The sequence below is a fragment of the Neltuma alba genome, unplaced genomic scaffold (assembly GCF_004799145.2).
Source record: "Neltuma alba isolate B1F8T4 unplaced genomic scaffold, ASM479914v2 tig00006433_pilon, whole genome shotgun sequence".
NCBI classification, from domain to species: domain Eukaryota; kingdom Viridiplantae; phylum Streptophyta; class Magnoliopsida; order Fabales; family Fabaceae; genus Neltuma; species Neltuma alba.
Window position 1 is genome coordinate 46,462 of NW_021634464.1, and position 21,964 is coordinate 68,425.

General features: G+C 32.8%; 2 protein-coding genes and 1 pseudogene across 4 annotated transcripts; all 3 read left to right on the forward strand.

Moving 5' to 3' along the window:
• Positions 1–523: 523 nt before the first annotated feature.
• LOC114750390 (receptor-like cytoplasmic kinase 176) lies at positions 524–3,298 on the forward strand. Its single transcript, XM_028938987.1, has 6 exons — positions 524–630; positions 1,139–1,416; positions 1,530–1,665; positions 1,764–1,906; positions 1,989–2,106; positions 2,898–3,298. Exons 1-6 carry the CDS (start codon positions 579–581, stop codon positions 3,296–3,298), a joined length of 1,128 nt encoding a protein of 375 aa, XP_028794820.1. The 5' UTR covers positions 524–578.
• A 4,846-nt stretch (positions 3,299–8,144) lies between these two features.
• LOC114750395 (alpha-L-arabinofuranosidase 1-like) lies at positions 8,145–11,230 on the forward strand (annotated as a pseudogene).
• Positions 11,231–12,345: 1,115 nt separating this feature from the next.
• LOC114750392 (serine/arginine-rich SC35-like splicing factor SCL30) lies at positions 12,346–16,672 on the forward strand. Of its 3 annotated transcripts, none has more exons than XM_028938991.1 (9): positions 12,346–12,422; positions 12,762–12,921; positions 13,015–13,092; positions 14,441–14,605; positions 14,720–14,760; positions 15,799–15,877; positions 15,958–16,137; positions 16,249–16,373; positions 16,447–16,672. In XM_028938991.1, the coding sequence occupies exons 2-8, from the start codon at positions 12,770–12,772 to the stop codon at positions 16,370–16,372; spliced, it is 819 nt and encodes a 272-aa protein (XP_028794824.1). In that variant the 5' UTR covers positions 12,346–12,422; positions 12,762–12,769; the 3' UTR covers position 16,373; positions 16,447–16,672. The 3 variants fall into 3 exon arrangements, with proteins under 3 accessions (XP_028794824.1, XP_028794822.1, XP_028794823.1); XM_028938989.1 differs by having other exon boundaries at positions 12,347–12,422; positions 16,468–16,672; XM_028938990.1 differs by having other exon boundaries at positions 12,354–12,419; positions 12,760–12,921; positions 16,468–16,672.
• Positions 16,673–21,964: the final 5,292 nt, after the last annotated feature.

Consider the following 21,964-nt stretch of genomic DNA (forward strand, 5'->3'; position numbering starts at 1 on the left):
AGTAGTTATATTTGAGAATGGAGTCTCCGCAGTCGTTGCCACCTCACCGGTGAAAAAGCCTTCTCCGCACAGTCGATTGCTGCCTCACCAGTGAAAAAGCCTTCACTTTATAATTATATTTCTAATTTTTAATATAAGAACTGATTGGTTAATTTAAATAAATTAAAAAAGTTTATTAAGTTAATTATTTATAATAAATATGTATTTTTTTTTTTTAAAATACTCTTTCTAATTAAGTGTTTTAGTTTTAACATAAAACCTTTAGCATATACAATTACTACAAAAATTATCTTAAAAAACAATAAATAAATATGAGAGACAAATAAACTAAAATTTTATAATTAAAACTCAATTAAAAATTAAACTAATTCTTATAATTTTTTATTTTTAAATATAAGACCCATTACTTAATACCTATCGAGTTCTAAAGATAAGATTTATTTTACGATATAAATAAGATAGAATGACTACTGTATCTTTTATCTTTAAAATAAAGGATTTTCGATCCTTTCTACTCTGAAGCTGGCGGGTTCACTGAAAATTGCAAGGAGCAATTCTGGGCTCTGAGTTGCACGGTCATGGGTTGCTGCTATAGTGCGAGGATGAAATCTGAAAACCCTTCATGCAATGGTAACATTGCTGTTCTCTCCTAGTTCCTTAATTAATTTTTGCTCCATCAGCTTGCTTGGTGCTTTCTGAGATTGATTTGGCTTTGGTTTTTAAAATTGTCTTTTCATTCATGTAACTTAGTCATATACCACAAATGCTCCAGCTAGTTTATATGCGTCTATAAATAGTGGATTTTTTCCTTAATTCTTTGTAGAGGAAGAAGATAAAGGGTCTCTCTCTTCTCTGTCGCTTTGTTATCTGTACGATATACAAAGGAACTATGTTGAAATGAAATAAACCCTTCAACGATGGTATGTATGGGAAAGTTTTTAATTAACTAGTTTAATTTCCGCGCGGCCTACATTTTACGTTCGAGTGTTTCGGACCCTTCAGACTCCTTTCAAAACTAAACAATGCATCATAAATTTTTGTCATATGATCGGGTGTTCCAGTGCCATCAGAAGCTTAGTTTATAATTAGTGTTCTTATAAATGTTTTGAGAAGTGGACGTCTTAATCTGAATGTGCAGTTGTGAATGTAACCCATGATAGCAAGCAAGAAGATGGTTTGATTGGTGGAAGCAACAAGGTCTCCCAATTGAAAATTTTCAAATACGATGAGCTAAAAACAGCTACAAGGATCTTTCATCCCCACAATATGGTTGGCGAAGGTGGATCTGGTAAGGTATTTAAGGGGTGGCTTGATGAGCAGACGCTTGCACCTGCTAAACCGGGCACTGGGATTGCCATTGCTGTGAAGAAGCTTAACCAAGATGCCTTCCAAGGGCACAAGGAATCGTTGGTGAAGGTTACTTTGTGGTTACCTGGGCTTATTTGCAAAAAGAAATTTGCTCCAAGCATAGATGACATTTAGAGGCTTTTTGTTATTTTATGTTGCCGCTAATTAGTCTTGTGCTTTAGACAGAGATTAATGTTCAGGGACAGCTGCATCATCCTAACATTGTGAAATTGCTTGGCTGCTGCTTAGAGGATGACCATCGGCTTTTGGTACATGAGTTTTTGACCAAACGTAGCTTGGAATATCATTTATCTCCAAGTGAGTTGTTAATTGTTCCTTCCATTATTGCCAGTGGGTTGGCATTATTTAGTACCTTAGAGATTCAAACTTTCAATTATCTATTGTTTTTCGAATAGGGATATCTCATGTCGAACCACTTTCTTGGAGCAACCGTAAGAAAATTGCCCTTGATGCTGCCAAGGCTCTTGCATTTCTTCATAGCGATGAAGTAAATGTGATATATCGAGATTTAAAAGCTTCTCATATCTTGCTTGATTCAGTATGTAAATCCCATTGATCTTACAAGATTAGAAGTCGTTAGCTAGACTAGCCATTTTAACATCCTATTTTATTGTCATCAGAACTTCAATGCAAAGCTATCTGATTCTTGTTTGGCAAAGGATGGGTCATTGGATGATGAGAGCCATTGCTGGGCCACGGGAACCCATATCTATGCTGCTCCTGAGTATACAGCCACAGGTATCTTTTAGATTGATGAGTAGTTCTTAAATTATGATCACTAAAAGGGTCATGTCCTTTTTTTTTCCGCATGTAATTCTGTCTCCACAGTTGCTGTTCGTTTGGTATATAGCGTGTCATTTCGCATAACAACCATCATCAATTGAGTATCACTTGCCTTTGTCACCTCATTTCAAGGCCTACCTTTTTGGAGCTAACTGTTAGCAGAATAATCTCCTGAATAGAGGCTCATTCCTCTGACTAACTTTCAAACCATCTGCATTATTGGGTAGCTAGCCATCTGAACTGTAACTGGGTTTATTTTTTATAAGTTTTGCAATGCAAGTCGAATCCAGAAAGTGAACCATTTAATCTTAAAACACATGAAAATATTTCCCCTCCTCCCTTTTTTCTTCCATAGGACTGATTAAATCCTTTTCACACTAGCACCAGCTGATGTACTTTTTAAAACGGACATTTTAAAGACATGCACAAGCATATCCCTGAGGTACGGTGTACCATAAATTGACTATGCAATTTCATTATTACAAATGCATTTTGTAGATGTCTGTGGTCTGTTTCAAGTAGCTAGAATTCGAGGTTGCATTGGTTCTTTATTGAATTGTTGTGTTTTGAGAACAAAACTTCTAAGTTCTGTGCCGCTGCTTCCTAGTTCACTTCACTTTATTGAGAGCTCCTTTATTCACTTGCTTTCACTTAATAATTAAAACTTAAGTTTAAATAATCTTAACATCAGTAGTTCAGTACTGCATCTTACACTGCTAATCCTTCTCCATTGTCTTTCTCTAAAGGTCGCCTAATCAAGAAGTGTGATGTATACAGTTTTGGGGTTGTTCTGCTTGAAATTCTGTCAGGCAAACGTGCATTTGACAGAAGCAGGCTAGCCGGGGAACAGAATTTAGTTGCATGGGCGAAGCAGTACTTTCCGAGCAAATGCTGGTTTTTCCAAGTTATGGATGCTCGTATCAAAGGCCAGTACCTGGTACACGAAGCCATGAAAGTGGCCAAAATCGCGATTCAATGCCTGTCTGATAAGCCCCAGTTCAGACCGACCATGGCTGATGTGGTAGGAGCATTGGAACTGGTTCAGGATTCCAGTGATACAGGTAGCTCAAGCAGAAGCAATGATAGCGTCCCTAAACAACATCAGAGAAGTACTAATGAATCTTTGAATGAGGCTGGTACTTATTAGACGAAGATCATCCGCTTCTCGGTTCTGATTAGGTAAGTTGATGTTACGACTCCACACCAAATGGGCCACGCTGATTCAGAGAGTGGTGCTGCTAAAAGCCCAAATCAGAATATTGGTCTGCGTAGAAGCCAACGGATGAAGAAAAGGCCCTGGATGCTTCGGGAATTAGGAGAGGACGCTCCTATATAATACGGCAAAAACCGTTAAGGGAGGGGGTGCATGATTTTGGTTGTTATTCCCTCTGGCCAGATTCTCTGGATTTCCTCCCTCCTATTGCTTTTCCCCTCCTTTCGTCTTATGTATTTTCTGCTGTACTGCTCAATGATGTGCTGATATGATTTCATTTTGTACTGCACCAGTGATCGTTAATGTATATATATCCATTGGCAGTCTCATTTGGTTTCTATTTTAGTGTTCGGTCGTTATCATTGCAGTTGATTGGATTGAACTCGTGCTTCGATCCTTTTTATTGGCTTCAGGAAATAGGTGATTGCTGTTCATCTTTTTGATTCGTTATATGCCAAACTAGATATCATGTTCGCGGTGGTGGTGAGAGATTGTGAGGGATGAAAAATGTAGATGTGATAGTGGAAGAAAACGAATTTGCTAACTAAATTAAAAAAAAAGTTTATAACATGAGCCATTGAGTCTTGTGTAACGTTAACTTTAATATTCTTTTCACGTTCTTGGCAGCGACACAATTTTTAAAATTTGATATTTTGGCCAAAAAATTGATGTAAACGTTTTTATTTGCTGGAAAATTTTGATATAAACCATGTCAATTAAATTATGATTAATGAATGGATTGTTTTTAAATAGTAATAAAAGAATGGGTTAATACAAACATTGGTTTTTCAAGTTTGTACCCACTTTATTTTTGGTCTTTCAAATTTCAAATTATAAGTTTTGGTCCTTTAATTTTTCGTATTTAAAATATTAGTCTTTATAATCTAATAAAAACTTAGATCATTTTACTCCTTGAGAGAGTAAAACCTATGATTTGAAATATGAGGAATCAAAACAAAAATGAGAATAAATTTGAGAGACTAAAGATTATTTAGTCTTAAAAAAAATTAACAAACGTTGCATGTAAGCACGTCTTTGACAAGCAAAGCAATAGAATACCAGACTCAATTTAACTTCTGTTCTCTCCTAGAATTCCTGATTCAGACAATTAAAATTCTTATTTATATACTCCTTTATTTCATAATATATAGGTCATAGATCCAATTTAACTGTCATACTAGTACAGACTAAGAGTTGTGGCCAAAAAAAAATCATACAAACTTAAAATGGTGGTAGGATAGAAGTTGACGTAAGAAAAAATTTGTTGTCCTTCATAAATTTACCCTTGTCATAGAAAAAAAAAAAAATGCTCTAGATGTTATAAAAATTCTACTTATTATCAGAGAAAAAACTTATATTGTGCATCAGAAGGTCTTTTTTTCTTTTTGGAGATACCATATAATATAGTCTTAAAAAACTCGAAATTCTACCGGTGATATTTTGTGGAGATGCCGTGAATTTGTGATTAGCGTTTGAGGTATTGGCCGTTGGATTTGCTAGAGGTATGAAGTACTCTAATCTTATTTATAAAATAAACAGAGAAGTTTTATTTTGATTCTTAAATTTTTAACATAAATACACTACTTCACATTTTACTATTATTGTGTAGATTATTTTTTTAAAAAGTGTATACATTAAATAGAGGCAAAATTAAATTATCAAATCTTAAGACAAAGTTAATAAAATTTAGGTTTTTCTTAATGTTAATAAAACATTTTGAAAGTGAGTTACCAATTTAGCACCATCTATGGCACTCTAACCACACTTCCTCAATGTTGAGTGCTTTTCATTCTTCCATTCTGTATGAATTGGCAGTATATCCTTGAATGACGTTAATGCTATTTAATGGTGAAGAAATTAGTGCTCCCCGCACTATAATATTAGGAAAATGACAAATAAATATCCCTAAATTGTTAAAATTACGCAGAGGTCACCTGAATAAGCAAAATTACCATAAAGGACTCAGTCCTATATTGCAAATATGAAATCTTGATGAAATGTCTGAAATGCCACTCAGTCAGGTTGTAATTTGGTCTATTGAAATTGTCATTTGCTAAAATAAACTTGTTATTTTCCATAGTCAACTCATTATTTGGCATACCTTCAACCAAGTTGTGATTTGGTCTACTGAAGTTATCATTCCCTAAAGTGAACTTGTCATTTTCTATAGTCAACTTGTCATTTAGCTGAAGTGTATTTCAAACATTTCGTCAAGATTTCATATTTACAATATGGGACTAGGTCCCTCATGATAATTTTGCTTATTTAAGTTACCTCTGTGTAATTTTAATAATTCAGGAGTCTTTATTTGTGATTTTTCGTATAATATTCATGTTATTAGCATCCTTTTTATAATTAAGTTACAATTTACCTGTATAACTTGCCTCTTTTTTTTAATTATTCTCTCTTTTTTTTTTAGTTATTTTTTCTCGCCCAGCCTCTCTATAAATACGAATATATTAAGAAAAAATACATATTCATATATTTATGCCTTTAACCGGCTTCTTATATATTTATGGAATTTAATTATTTGTAACATATGTAGTGTATATATATAGATAGAATATAATGAAAAATAAAGCAGGTCCCTATGAAACAAGACATGGAATGGAGCTATTATGAAGAAGTTCCGAGAGTTACAAGGAAACTTCAAATTCATTCAAGTCATAGGCTGAGAATATTGGAATGTAATTTCCCATTTTGCCCTCAGTGGAAGAGTGGCCACCTATCAACTAGCTAGTCATAAGTTCTAAATATTGCATTGTACTGCAAATTATTATGGGTAAAGAGCAGCCATTCAATAATAATGATGACAATAATACTAAATATAATAATAAAATCTCAACACAAAAGCACGAGCAATGGTTCAACAAGATTGATATAAATGGGTCATATTTCCTTGCATCACCCTTCAATTTGGACCCCATTGTTAATTATTAAATTACAAAATTATATATTATACATTTAATATAATGATATTCCTATCTATTACGATGATTTAAAGTAGACAAACATGTATTAGCTAGTTTAATGGAATAGCAATTCACTAGCCAGAATCTTATAATCTAATAATGTCTTTATGAAATTTTTCTCAAACCTGAGGTTACGAGTTTGAATTCTTTATAAAGGATATAATTGGTAGTAAAAAAAAGTAATTTGCCAAATTTTTTTAACTAACATGTATTTAATGAATTAGAATATACTTCATTGTAATATTCCCACTTTATACAAAATAAAATATCAACAATCTTAGCAAGAACTAGACTTTAGTACTTTTGAGAATTTTACCTACCACATTCCCATTATAATGTGAAATGGACATACTTTTAAAAGCTATAGGTACTGACTCAGCCTCTTTGGTTTGTGAGTTTGCAAATCAAATCTTAATTTCTTACCAGGTTCGAAAAAGTTCAGCCCTTTAAAGACAATTCAAAATTAGTAAAACAATAATGAATATAATTTTTGGTTTTCCATTTAATAGTTTTCTGTACAAATTAAATTAAAATTATATTAATTTATCATGGTCAATTCAATTACAATCCGATTACAGCCAAACTAGTCAGTTTTGAGTGCTGACCTGAAAAGAATAAGACTAATGAATTCCAAATAAGTATATATCAATTCAATAATGATTCATTTAGTTTTGAAAAATTGAAAAGCAGAATACAGATCCACTCTTTATAAGCGTAATTGCAGCACAATGTGAAATTTTAATATGGTTCATGAGTCACCTATAAATCTTAATTAAAACAAACAACATAAAAAAGAATCGTGGTTGGCAAAAAAATAAATGAATATATAAAAAAGGATCATGAATAAGTAAGTATCATAAAAACATATCAAATGTTCATGTTTTTTTTTTTTTTGAAAAAACATTGTACATATGATATGACATGTATTTGATAAGGCTTTACTTCAACCCATTCAATGTCTTCATTTTACCATCTTAAGGAAAAGATAACATCAAATCTGATTGCTTTTGAATTGCACCCCAAAAAAGTTATATTTTCTCGTAATATTCATATATCAGGAAACCAAAATTTAATATGCTTTAATATTTGATTCATTCACGCAAAATCGAATGTCATGAAAGTAAATGTGGAGAAACTCACATTTAATTGATGACTTAAATGTCAAAGATATACGTTTGATTTTTTTTTTTTTGATTATGATATATGTTTGATTTTAATGTTTTACAACATTCATTTGATTTGAAAAAAATTGTAATTTTGGATAAACCTTCATTCAATATAAATTTTGTTTCCCGAAATTACCTGGATATATCCACTCTAAAAAAAATTTATCAAACACAATGTACACAAGGATTTCCTTGATTATCACATAATTAAATACGCTAAAGAATGTGCGGATAATTAGAAGTCTGAAAATAGTAATAATCTCGAAGATTAATTTATACTTTAGGTTGGCCGAAAGAAATTTTATGCGTCACTAAAAAAAATATACAGTTTTTAACATTTGCAGCACAGAACTAGATTAATACATTAAAGAATACACATAGAAACAATTGCGAAAAACCAGAAGAAAAAATAAAGAAACGAGGAGACACGTAAGGTTATATCTCTTATTAGGATAAATGGAAAGAAAGGAAATAGGATAAGATCTCTATTAACCATAATAAGTCCATCACTTGGTCCAAAAAAGAAAGCTATAACAAGTCTATTTTGATCCTAATTAATCACCTCTTTGGTTATAAATACTTGTTAGCACAAATGAAATAGACGCAATCCTAAGTGTGAATTATTGTCTGTATTACGTAAAGATGCCATCTTTCAGAGCTTTTGTTCTTCTGTTCATATTCTTTGCCTTTGCTTCTCTATGCAATGCAGAGCACAAGGCAAAGCACGCATCGCTGTCTGTAAATCTTGAATCTGGATGGCCAATTTCTAAACACTTTTTTGGAGTATTTTTCGAGGTTGACACAAACATATGTTTTGCATCATTTGTTTTATACACACAATATTGTATAAGTAATTAACCAAATGATTGTTTTACAGGAGATTAATCATGCTGGATCTGGAGGGTTATGGTCAGAACTTGTAAGGAATAGAGGTGATTAATTATACAACTTTCAGTTCGCCTAACTCTCAAGGATTCAAACCCTTTCTCCCTTTTGCAATGTAATGTTTTGATAACTAAGTAAATGCAAGCTTATGATTTTGAAGGATTTGAAGCTGGTGGAACAAGTGTTCCTTCAAGTATTTCACCTTGGTCAATTGTTGGAAATGAATCCACTGTTCGTGTAGAAACGCAGCTTGCCTCTCCTTTTCCTCGTAATAAAGTTGCAGTGAGACTTGATATCCTCTGTGAATCTTCTAAAGATTGCCCACATGGTGTTGGCCTCTCTAACCTGGATTTTGGGGCATGGTATGACTATGTTTTTTAGCTCTTGATTATATATCATTATTTTCCTTGTGGTTGAACTATCTTAGATTAATTCTTTATCTTATTTGCATGTGTTGTTCCCCTAGTCTATTGAAGAAGGGAAAAATTACAAAGTGATCTTCTACGTTAGAGCATTAGGACCAATTGATTTGAAAGTCTCATTCAAAGGAACACTTGGCCATGAACTAGCTTCTACTAATATCAGGTTATTGATTGCCTTTACTCTCTTTGGTAATTATTATATGCGTGTGTGTGTGTATCAGCTACTTGACTGATGGATTCATGCAGGGCATCTGCAAGTGATGTTTCAAAGTGGAGAAGGATGGAAACTACTCTTGAAGCCATTGGATCGGATTTTAATTCTAGTTTGCAAATTACAACCACAAAAAAGGGAGTGATTTGGTTGGATCAAGTCTCAGCTATGCCAACAGACACCTATAATGTCCGTAATATTTGAAATAGAATTTTTTAATTATATTAAATTACATATTTGTTATTTTATACTTCTCTTTATGTTTAAATTTCCTTTTTTTATTATTTTAGGGACATGGTTTTCGGAAGGACTTATATCAAATGGTAGCAGATTTGAAACCAAAATTTGTTCGTTTCCCAGGTATCTATGATGTTAATGTAAAATTATGCATCCTCTGAATTTGTATTTTTTAAAGATGTTATAATTAATTTAATTATTAATTATATCTTGCATTGCATCAGGTGGTACCTATGTTGAAGGGCAAAAATTGAGAAATGCATTTAGGTGGAAAGAAACCATTGGATCTTGGGAAAATAGACCTGGTCACTTTAATGATCCATGGGATTATTGGACGGATGATGGTTTGGGTTTTCTAGAGATGTTTCAAGTATGTCCTTTAAGTTTTTTCCAGTCCATTATATTATTTTGTTCTTCTGTATGTAAAAAAAGCAATAATCGATAAATTGTTACAATTTGTTGTGTTTTAAAAGCTTGCAGAAGACCTTGATGCACTACCAGTATGGGTATTTAATGCTGGAATTGCTCGCCAAGAAGAAATCAATACAACTGAGATTGGTCCTTTTGTTCAAGTATAATTTAAAAATTCTTACTTCCTCTTTATTTTTAATTGATTAAGTTGGACTAATATTTTGCATTAATCATTTAACAGGAAGCTCTTGATGGTATAGAATTTGCTAAAGGTCCAGTCACATCAAAGTGGGGCAAGATTAGAGCTTCTTTGGGACATCCTAAACCATTTGATCTACAATATGTTGCTATAGGAAATGAGGATTGTGACATGTATAATTATCAAGGGAATTATCTTAAATTTTATAAAGCCATCAAGCATCACTATCCAGATATGCAAATAATCTCAAATTGTGATGCTACTGTGAAACCATTGGATCACCCAGCGGATTTGTTTGACTATCATATTTATACAACTGCTGAGGATATTTTCTCAAAATACAACAAGTTTGATTCTGTAAGACGCATTGGCGCGAAGGCTTTTATTAGTGAGTACGCTGTATGGAGAGAAGATGCCGGATTTGGATCCCTCTTATCTGCCTTAGGAGAAGCCGCATTCCTCATGGGATTAGAGAAGAACAGGTTTATTATTCCTTAAAATCATTGAATATGTTTTAATGACTTAAATGGTTATATTTTCTATGGCTCAAACGCTAACATATTGATATTTATGCTGCAGTGATCTTGTGGAAATGGTCTCTTATGCACCACTTTTTGTGAATTATAATGACCAAAAGTAATACATTTGAATTAATTGCTTTGGTATATAAATTTTATGCATGCACTTCGATTGAAATTAGGTAATTTTGTGTGAATATATAGATGGAGACCAGATGCCATTGTGTTTGATTCGTATCGAAGCTACGGAATTCCTAGTTATTGGCTGCAACGACTTTTCACAGAATCAAGTGGAGCAACATATGTTAACTCAAAACTCAAAGCCCCGTCCTCTATTGTCGCATCTGCAATTGTTTGGCAAGATAAGGCGAATCATAGGAATTATTTGAGAATTAAGGTATATTCAATTCTGGAGTTAAAATTAATTATTTGGGAGTTAATTTTTAGCTTAATATAGATTTGAAATGCTTCTGTTAGGTTGTGAATTTTGCTAACCGAGCAACCACTCTTAGCATTAAAATTGATGGCTTGGACTCCAATATGGATCTCTCTGGCTCCACACTTACATTGCTCACTTCTGGCAATGTTAGAGACGAGAATAGCTTTTACAATCCCGTTAAGGTATTTATGATTTTTTTAAAAAATCATTTTGAGTATTAAGTTATTTACTGGAGAAAATTAGTGTAAATTTAAAGCTCATTCTGAAATTACACTTACATATATATGTTTGTGTGTGACTTTGTATATAGGTTGTACCATCGAAAAGTCTATTGGAGAATCCTCAGGCTAACATGAACGTCACACTTCCTCCAATTTCAGTGGTATCAATTGACTTCCCAAAATGAAGAAAAGACAACATGAAATTGGTCGAAGGATATGAGAAGATAGAAATAAAAACTGCACTCCTTAGGCAAAATTGTTGGATAATATGTTTGTGATGCTTTTGGGATTGTGGTTTTTTTTGTCTGTTTATGATCAGTAATTTTAATATTGATGTTGTGTAGTAATAAAGACTACTACTGGGTTGTTTGTGCCTTTAATTTATCGTCACAAAGTTTCCTTCTCAAGTATTTACGTTTAATCTCCTTCTAGATAATACCAAAAAGAAAATATGGAATTGTGTGTGGACCCGATATTTAAGAGAATAAAATTATATTTATAATACAAATTTTCTTAATTCTTAATTAAAACACGTGCTTTTTAACCATGATATACATCATCATGCGCCTACATGTCTGGATTGAAAATTCAATAATAAAAAATATATATAACTAAGTAATTTGTCCAAAAATGATTTATAAACCTCTAATTAAAACAAGTGATTTTTAAATTTATTGATTATTGACATTGTAATTACACATAATAATATAACTTGAAATCGAGTTTGTTTAACTAGAAAAACGCAAAAGTATATTTTTAATTTTTGTAAGATTTTATTTTAATTTCTTAATTTTAAATAGTATTTTTTCAGTCATATGACTAAAAATTTATTAATTTAATTAATAAAAATTCTGTCATCAATTTTAAATGCTAACAAAATATTTTCAAATACTGACAAATTATGTTTAATGTCTAAAAATAATAATAATTGACACACAAAAATTATGATCTGAGACTAATAATAATGGGTTCAGAGGACTACAAATATTTTATAAAATTAACAGATAAAACTAAAATTTTATATAAAATTATATGATTAGAACCACACTTTTATGATTAAAAAAATAAAGTAGAAGATACAAGAAAGCTGATGGATTTTCTTCCCCCGAGAGCACAAATTTTATGGGCCTAAGTTCTGTGGGCTTCGTTAGTTAAGTTCCGAATCCAATTTTTGGAGCCCAAATTGAAATTAAGCTGGTTGGGTTTCGCTTTCTCGCCCAAGTTGAATTCCCCTTTTGTTTTCCCAGCCGAAACGACGCGGTTCCGGCATCTAGGGTTTAAATAAGAAGGTTCGCTGTTGTTTTCAGGGACGGAATCCAATTGACTTCTGAGCTCGGTCTTCCTCTCTCTCTCGCACTCTCAGGCGCTGTTGCGAAGGTAATCATTGGTATTCCATTTCATCCTTTATGATACACGAAGCAGATGAATATTGTGTTGGTTTGATTTGTATTGCTTTTGCACGTTTCAGCTGTTTTTGAAGTTGATCTTGATATATCAATCTTCATTAGTCCCACTTGTGAAACTTAGACTTTTGGCGGGCCTTGAGCGTCTCAGTCTCGTCTTTTATCTGATCAATTTAAATGATTCATGTTCCCTTTACCTGTATATTTGATTTTTATGTTTGATGTTCTGACGAGGTAATTATCATCAGTTGGTCTTTGTAATTTGTGTTTTTAATATTGTTGCTTAAATTTGCAAACTTTGTATCACTATTAGGCGATAAGATGCGGAGATACAGTCCAGCATACTATAGTCCTCCTAGGAGAGGATATGGTGGGGGAGGGAGAAGCCCTCCCAGGAGGGGATATGGTGGAGGTAGACGAAGGGAACAAAATCATGGGAGCCTTTTGGTTCGCAACATTCCTCTCGATTGCCGGTAAAATTATTTATATGTGATTGTGCTGTGCATGCATGCTGTAAATCTTATTATCTCGACTCTCATGTTATCCTATTCTATCATTGTTTTCAGACCTGAGGAACTTCGAGTTCCATTTGAGCGATTTGGACCCGTCCGGGATGTCTATCTACCGAAGGACTATTACACTGGGTGAGTTATATTTCAGGGAAACGGGTGATCTCTCGCATTGGCCTGCTTTAGTTTCCCCCCTCGTCATTACTATATCTCTTTCGTGTTCTGAAGTCAAAGTGTGTAAATCTTCGTGTCAATTTAGTAAGCTGGGGCATTATAGTCTTGCTTGCCGATTGAGTGCCATTGCTAGTATAAAGTGGCTCGAATTTTGCCTTCCACGGCAATGTGGCACTTTTGCAACAACAGATACTGATAGAGGCTCACTGCAACTTTGAGCATCACTAAAAGTAAAGGTTGAGAGCAAGTAATACTGATAGCCGCTCATTTGTAATAGTTGATAAAGCTTATGATTACTGTATTTATTACCTCTAGATTCTAATTAAGCACCCAGAATTAGTTTCGTTATACTTTGAGGTTCACTTGAGCTGCTACTAGCTACCTTGGCGGGAATATTTTACTCTGAGTATGTGCCTTAAACTTGTATTAAGCAATAATCGGGGAGTGTTATGCATCTGTGATTAGTGTCTTCCTTTTGCAGCTATGCTAAGATTTTGACCTTGTATGAAATATAAGTATATAATATTTCATGAAAGAATTTACTGAATACTTGCAGGTGAAACTCTCCAGATTGGTAAGAATAATTGAATTGTCAGTCAATTATTGGTTTTCTTGTATTTTTTGTCCTCTTAAATCATTGTCAAAGTAGGGGACAGATGTTTCTTTCTGTTGAACTGAATTTTATTGTTTTCCTAAATATTTTACTTTCCATTCATGAATTAATTTTGTACTGGTTTGTCAGGGGGTATGTTGGTTTGAAATTGAAGTATAACAAGACCAAGCCCCACAATTGAGGAGATCCACTCTCACTGTTTATCATTGCCTAACATATTGGTTCCCAAGTTTATAAATGTTCATGCGAAGAGTGTTCCTATGTGAAGAGAACTTAGATAATTACACTATCAATAGAAGTTTGATGGAAGAAGATTGATACTTGTCCTATTGAAGACTTCATGAAGATGTTTTTAAGTTTGTGGGAACGTTGAATTCAATTGCTTATAAATTCAAGTGTTGAAGAATTTTCAAGTCACTTGCCTTTTTGAAGTTGCCTTTACTACTTGAATGTATAGAAAAAGGTCAGCCACTGAGCCTGGATTTTAGCGGCTTTGGTTAATTCAACATCCTGCTGTGTTCATGTCTCTGCAGTTACACATTTTCTAGTGAATGCTATATTTATTACTAAGTAATGTAATTTGCAGTGATTACTGGGTATGCAAATTCTGAACCATAAGTGTAATCTACAGTGTAGTTTTGCCAGTGTTTGGTCTAACATTCTTATAATGGTGGTCTACTTGTTTCTCCTATACAGAGAGCCTCGTGGTTTTGCATTTGTGCAATTTGTGGATCCTTATGATGCTTCAGAGGCGCAGTATCATATGAATGGACAGATTTTTGCTGGAAGGGAAATATCTGTAGTTGTTGCTGCAGAGTCAAGGAAAAGACCAGAGGAGATGCGTCAGAAGTCAAGGACAAGGTATTTCTTCTACTTTTTATTTGATGTCTTGCTTTCTTATGGTGAAAACAACATATTTGTCTCATGTCTAAGATAGTTCTCTTTAATTATATTTGTATCATTTACCTTATACAGAGGACCAGGAAGCTATGGGGGGCGAAGGTCAGCTTATTATGGTATGTTGTTTCAAAAATTGATTTTTTTAAATATTCCAAACTGCAGTGATTTTCGGAATTAATACTTCTTGTTGTCTAAAACTGAAGAGGTTCCCCGCAGTGTTAATAAGCAGCTTCCAGTCAATGCAATCTGATTTTTTTCCCCCTTGCTTCATTAGAGTTATCATATTTGTTGGGTGCGCGTGAAGTTTATGTTGTTTATCATGTTTAGATATATACAAAAGAATGAATTGCAAGTTCAAATTTTACCACTGATTATATATTGATATTTGTTATAAAATTCGGGGAGCTCTTCGTATCACCGATTTTGGGTGTAGGTTTTGTTAAAGTTCTGTCAAAATTTATGATTCATCAAATACGAATAGGTTCCACTAGGCCATTACACTTTTCCGGAAGGAACAGGACAGGTGTATATGTAGTCGTTCTGGACTGCTAATCTGACATTTCAAAACAACGCTTTATGTTTTCTATATAATAGATAAATTTCATATATAAAGGTTCAAGACTTATCCATGATGTACTTGCTGACTTCCAATCATACCTGATACTCAATTGTCTTGTTTTGTTCATGCAAAGTCTGTTGCATTTATGTTGAAGTCTGTCCTCTTCAGTGGTGTCCGGATTGCATCATTGACCTTGAGTTGTTGAAAAGTAATTTCATTTATTGGAATTTTCTTGTCTACCATTTCTTCTAATTAGCTTATTAAAAGCTGTTTAATTAGGGGCTTGTAGGCTGCTTTCATGATGGACTGGGGGATTGAATCAATGATTGATATGACTTAGTTTTGGCCCAAAAAATGGTTATCAACATGGATCAAATCAAGGACATGGTTTAGGCACCTTCCTCAGGACGTGCTTTAATAATAAATCTATTTTGTGTATTGAAGCCTTTTCCACTCACCTGGAGGACATTTACTTTATATTTTTCTTCACTATCACTGACAAACTAAACTCATTTAACATTGGAAACCCTTTAAATGAATGAGGTTTTTGTATTGTATATTTTATGGAATCTGTTCTTAATCTAATATGTATCAGGACGATCCCGATCTCGTTCAGTGTCAAGATCACGCTCCCCACGTTATCACTCTGGTTCTAGAAGTAGATACCATTCAAGGTGAGGTCTAGAATATGAAAACATTTTGTTCTATAGCATCATAGAGGCATTTGATCATGCTTGTGATTTGACATTGTCAGGTCCTACTCTCCTACCACTAGAAGGCGAGGTGACTATTCTGTTTCCCCTAGACCACGTGGTGTGCATCCTAGGTCACCAAGAGGTCCTTCTGTGGAGCGAGATGGTGATCAAAAGCGCAGGTCATATTCTCCAGGTTATGGCAATGGCCCAGATTATCATGCTGCCAATGGATATGATGAGTGAGTCTTTGACGTGTGCTTGTGTTTTTAGCTCTTGGTTACATGCGTTGTTTCTGTCCTTTTCCTGATTTTAGGGAGTTGATTGTGTTTTCCTTGTATATCCTATAAAAGGAAATCTATGTATGAATCTGAGGCTGCACGAGGCCAGTGGGGACAATCACCACGCAGAGCATCAAGATCACCCATTGGGTCAAGATCAAGGTCTGCTGATTTGTCTCCAAGACATGGCAGATGAGGTAAAGTGGTTTAATAGTAAGATTTTCTTCGCAAGATGATTGTTTCTCCGTTGGGTTGACATTTTCTTGATAGTTTTTGTGGTGCATGCTGCAGATGGTTGGCAATGTGATGCTGGGCTTCTGTACAATTCCATGAATATATGAGAACCTATACAAACCTTTGTATCTTGCTTGAATTTTAAGCGATGTTATCTTCAGACTTAAGAATTGATTTGCTACTCTGAGCGTGCTGAACTTGATATTATTATAAAATTTAAAAACTGGTTGATTTTGGTTAATTGTGAAACTTCAAATCAAAATTTTGGTTCTTTCTCCTTAGGGCCTCTTTCATTCATAGAAAGAGGATGAGAATGGAATTAGGGAAAATTATGCTGGAGGGCCAAGTTCACGAATATTTTATTTTTAAGGACTACTAATGGTAAATACTCATTGTTCTATTTGTAAATTGGTGTTGTTTGAGTGGTAAGTGCTGTTAAATACTCGTAGTCTGATTATTAAATGTATATTAATAATAATTAAGTTGTGAATTTGGTCTTGCAGTATTATTTTATCACGGAAATAAATGGACTGGTGTGAAATAGAATGGAATCTGACCATTAGGAATTTCCTTCGGCCTTTGAACTTAATATGACTGTAAAATCTAGACTCGTTTCTTTATTTTTGACTAATCTTGAAGGTTGAATTCCAAATTCCAGGCCATTCTCCGGAAGGTTTTAGAAAAGATCCAAATTAGGGGTGGTTGCCTCACTCCAAGAACGTATAAATAGGTTCAAGCACGGCATCAATGACTTCTAAATTGATGTTTGTTAGGCTAGCCAAACTCTAGCCAATCTGCCAGATTCATTTTGTTGGAATCATTCTATAATTTTGGCGTTTACCGTTGAATAGTCATTTCCATTTCAATTCAGTGCCTGTTTGGCAGAGCTTAAATTAGCCCATAAGCTGCTTATTTTGGGCATAAGCCCGATTAGAAATTCTGATGATATTTGGGAGGGCTTAAAATGTATCGGGCTTATTGAAAAATAAGCTGGCTTATCATGGGTTGGAAATAAGCTACGAATAGGAGCTTATTTTGGAGCTTATTAATGGTACAGGTTGGGTGCTGGCTTCGTTGAGGTCTTTTCCCATTATACTGGGAAATGTGGTGAGATATTATTGGAAAAGAATAACGTCACCTTTGTTAATGAGCAAAAGACCGTTCATTAGTTGGGTGCCTCTGATTGTCTAATTTTCATTTTTGAATTTCAAAATTCAGAAAAGTAAAGAAAAATTTCCTTTAACTAATCTCTTAGTCTCTTTATGTAGAATAATTAATTAGCTAAAATTAGTTCCAAAAAAATAATTAATCATGTTTCATTTTATCTTTAAAATATTTTTCATGATTTTTTTAAAGTTTTAAATTTAATTCACTCATTAAATTGCACTTCTTCATATTAAATTATTTTAAATTCACTGTATTATATAAAATTATTTTTTTAATTATGTTTCATTATTTATTAAAATTCATACCCATTTTGGTCATTTTACAACCAAACTTACTTTTACTCAACCATAATCCAAACAATTTTGACCAATCTCACTTTTACAAATAGCTTTTCTGAACTCTAATCCAAACACAATTCAGCTTATCCAATTTAGCTTTTACCCAACTTCACTTCTCCATAAGCTACTTTTTCAATAAGCTGATTTTCCAATCGCTGATCCAAACGGACCTTCAATGTCAGCTGTTGGACCAATTGTCCAAAAGAATTTTGAACAGCGTTTCAGTTTCAAATTTTTATCTTCTTTTTTTTTTTTCACCTTGTGAAACTAGGGACTACAAAACGTGAAGTCCTAAAAGAGCAATATACTTGCATCATGACGGGGATGAAAAGTAAAATTTTCAACAGGAGTGGGATGGATTAGAATTAAATAAGCAACAATTAGAGTTGGGAGGACGAAAGCCCAGGTTACCACTAATTTTACTATTTGAAAGAAAATGCTGCCAGAAGATTTTGCCGCTCGCTGTTTATCACCAATCTTTCCCCATTTGATCCTTGCTTGCCCCGGATGATGGTACATTCATCTAATATTAGTTCTGTATAATGAGTTTCACACGGATGGATTGGATCTTGATTGTTTGATTTAGCTTTATTAATCCAAAATATAGGGTATTTCTCATTGGGAGAATTCCAGTTAAATCCCATCATGTGGACCCAATGAATTTCAGTCCCAGGAGATTCTGAAATGGCCATTATAGCCCTTAAAAGACATAATGCACAGCCCCCCATATAAAAATGTACAACAAAAAATAGTGAAAAAATTACAATTCTTTATACAAAAAATTACAAGGAATAGAAAATGTACAACTCCACGTGTAAAAGTTTATAACAAAGAATAGACAAATAACAACTATACATGTGGTCATTTACAATATTAAATAGAAAAGTAACAACTAACATAATCTTTGGCCGTTCAGGTTTACTTCATTTTGGTATTAATCCTTCAAATTTCAAATCATAGGTTTTGGTCTCTCAATGAGTAAAAAAATTCATATTTTTATTAAATTATAAGAACCAATTATAGGAACAAATGTTTTAGACGAAAAGAAATTTAAAGAATCAAAACCAATGATTAATTTAAAAAGCACTTTTAAAAAGTAATTTCACGCAAATTCAGATAAAACTCCTCTCATATACTTACTTTGTATACAATAAAATTATTTTTAAAACCATGATTTGGATTTTATCAAAACACTCTAAAATGAAAATAAACTTTAGAGACCAAAATTTGCATTAACTCAAAAATTTATAACAAACAATATAAAAATAACATATATATGTATATGGTGGTTTACAGCAAACAATAAAAAAAATATATAAATATGAAAATTTACAACAAAAAATAAAAACATAACAACTCTACGTATGAAATAAAGCCTATAAGATGTTTTCTACAAATTTTAAGGGCTAAATGGTCTTTTACTTGTTCATTTAATTTTATTTTGGGTCAGAGAAACTGAAATTCTCAGAGTCCTTTGGGACTGAAAATTTATGAAGTCCACATTGTAAGGCTTAGCGGAAATTTTCCCTTTCTTACTGCTTTGCCATAACTAAAAATATAGTTAAATCATCAAAATGATCTAAAAATAAAATACTTTTCAGGGTTACTCCTATTTAAAAGTATGGATTAAAGCCAACCGCCTCTTGGCGGAGTGGCACCTAGCGTGTGCGTGTGTTGGTAATGTGCGGGTTCGATCCCGCCCCTCATGTAACCAAAAAAAAAAAGAAGTATGGATTAAAGAAGTCCTTTTAAGTGTAAACAAGGATAATTTTTTTTTGGAAAAAAAGAAAGTAATACTCTTGTCATGCATAGTGTAAATATGAGATCAATAATTTATTCTAGAAGATGGCTAATGAATAGTACTGGAGAGGGAACTCATACTAATATTGTGCATGACTTTTTCTCATGCAGTTATTTAGTATTCAATGTTACTCCTCCGGTCCTTAATATAAGACCTATTTAACTAATTTGATTATATTAAGGAAGTTAGGTAAGTTAGTTAATTATAAGAAAAGTGACACATTTTTTCTAAAACACCATAATCATCTTTCTTAATACCTCATCTCCCTCTTCTACTTGATTATGGTTGAGAGAGTATTTATAGGGGTAATTTAGAGAAAATTGATAAATATAAGAATGGGTCTTATTTTAGGACTAAAATTAACTCAAGAATTGGGTCCTATATTAAAGACCGGAGGAGTATTAGATAATTCAATTTTGAACACTCATAAAGTCAAAATAAGGTATCTCTCTGAATATGGCTTTATTCATTAATATCACTCCCACAGTGCGTAGCATTACATATGATCCCTCAACACCTCCCTCCCTCGCTCCCTCCCCTCTTTTTCCACACGTGTATACACTATACACACACTTTTATTTTTTTTAGTTTTTTAGGAAAAATTTGTGTTGGATACCAAAGATTTATTACCCACTAATAAGATTTTTGTTATTGAAAGCAAAATCAAAAATACATTTTTATAAAAATATGAGCTACATCTTTGTCATAAAAATTCGTTCTTTTTTTTTTTGGCTCTGTATGGACATTCTCCTAATGAAAGTAATCATATTTAAGATGTTGTTAGGCACTAAATGTGGACATTCCTCTTAATAGGGATTTAGACATCGGTTCATCATATTATGAAAAACTACTGACTCTTTTGATTAGACCAACTGTAATTGATCATATAAATCCATTCTTGTTAGCCACCAAACATTCTTTCAAGTACTATTTGGGCAGTGTGATTATTGTTTATCTTATATAGGGTTAAGGTGTATTAAGCATCTCGATGTATTTTATCATGTGCGTTTAGCGTCATAAAATATTTTATAGTGCATCTGTCATTCTAAGATTTTTTTTTTAGGTGTATCCAGTAACCTATAATATTTTATAGTGTAATTTTTCTCTTAAAATATTAAATTTTTCAGAAACAATTGTGCTTTTAAAGTATTATTTTATGAGCAATTTTAATTTCATCATTAACTCTTCAAAGGTTCGTTAAATGAATATATTTAAGCACCATAAATGTTTTTTCAATATTTTTTAAAGTGCTAGATGCATTCAAAAAATTATTTCAAGATACTATACGTATCACAAAATATTTCAGGGTATTGAATATACTTGAAAAAATTTAAAATATTGGGTGCATCACAAAATATTTTAGGATATTAAATGTATCTAACAAAATAGGATATTGACGCAACTTAACTCTAAATTATATAATAAATATTATATAATAAATGATTCATCGTTAAAGACACATGCTATAAAATATAATGGTGATGATGATGCTTTTTTCCCCCACGATGAACATAAGATCACCAACTGGGATTGGGTTTTATGTATGCTCCAATCCTCAATTTTAAAATCGCTGCTTCTTTTATGAGGAAAAAAAAAATCACTATCACCAACGTGTTGGCTCTTGTGACTTAAATAATGCAAGTGCTTTTTTCGAAGATTTTGTTTAAGTGAAGTCTACAGAATATAATGATTACTTAAGTTACCGGGGGGGGGGAGGTTTTTCACGTTTGTCGGCCATGACATTAGCAAAATATTGTAATTTATTAACTTGTAAATTGGTAATTTGCATCTCCCATGAGCATGGGGAAAACATCATTCAAATATACTACCTCTTGTACTTAATATAAAACTAATTTAATATTTAATTTAATTATAAATATAAGATTCTAATTCATTTTGTTTTTTATATTTATCTATTTTTTTTTTATAATGTTTGTGTATGTTAAAAGTTCATCAAATAATAATTCTAACTAATATACATAACTAGTCAGATGTTTTAAAAAATAAAATATATTTATTACAAATAACTAATGTAACTAATTTTCTTAATTTTTTAAATTAGTCATTAGCTCTTATATTAAATATAAAAAGATAGTATCAAATTTAAATTAAATGCGAGAGAGGGGGTCATATACTGCTATGCTTCCCCAGCCTCCTTTCTTTCCCTTTCTTTTTCTTTTTCAATTCCTTCTTACTTGGCGGCTCGGTACCTTGCTCGTTTTTTTAACCAATGCTTCATCATTTTTCT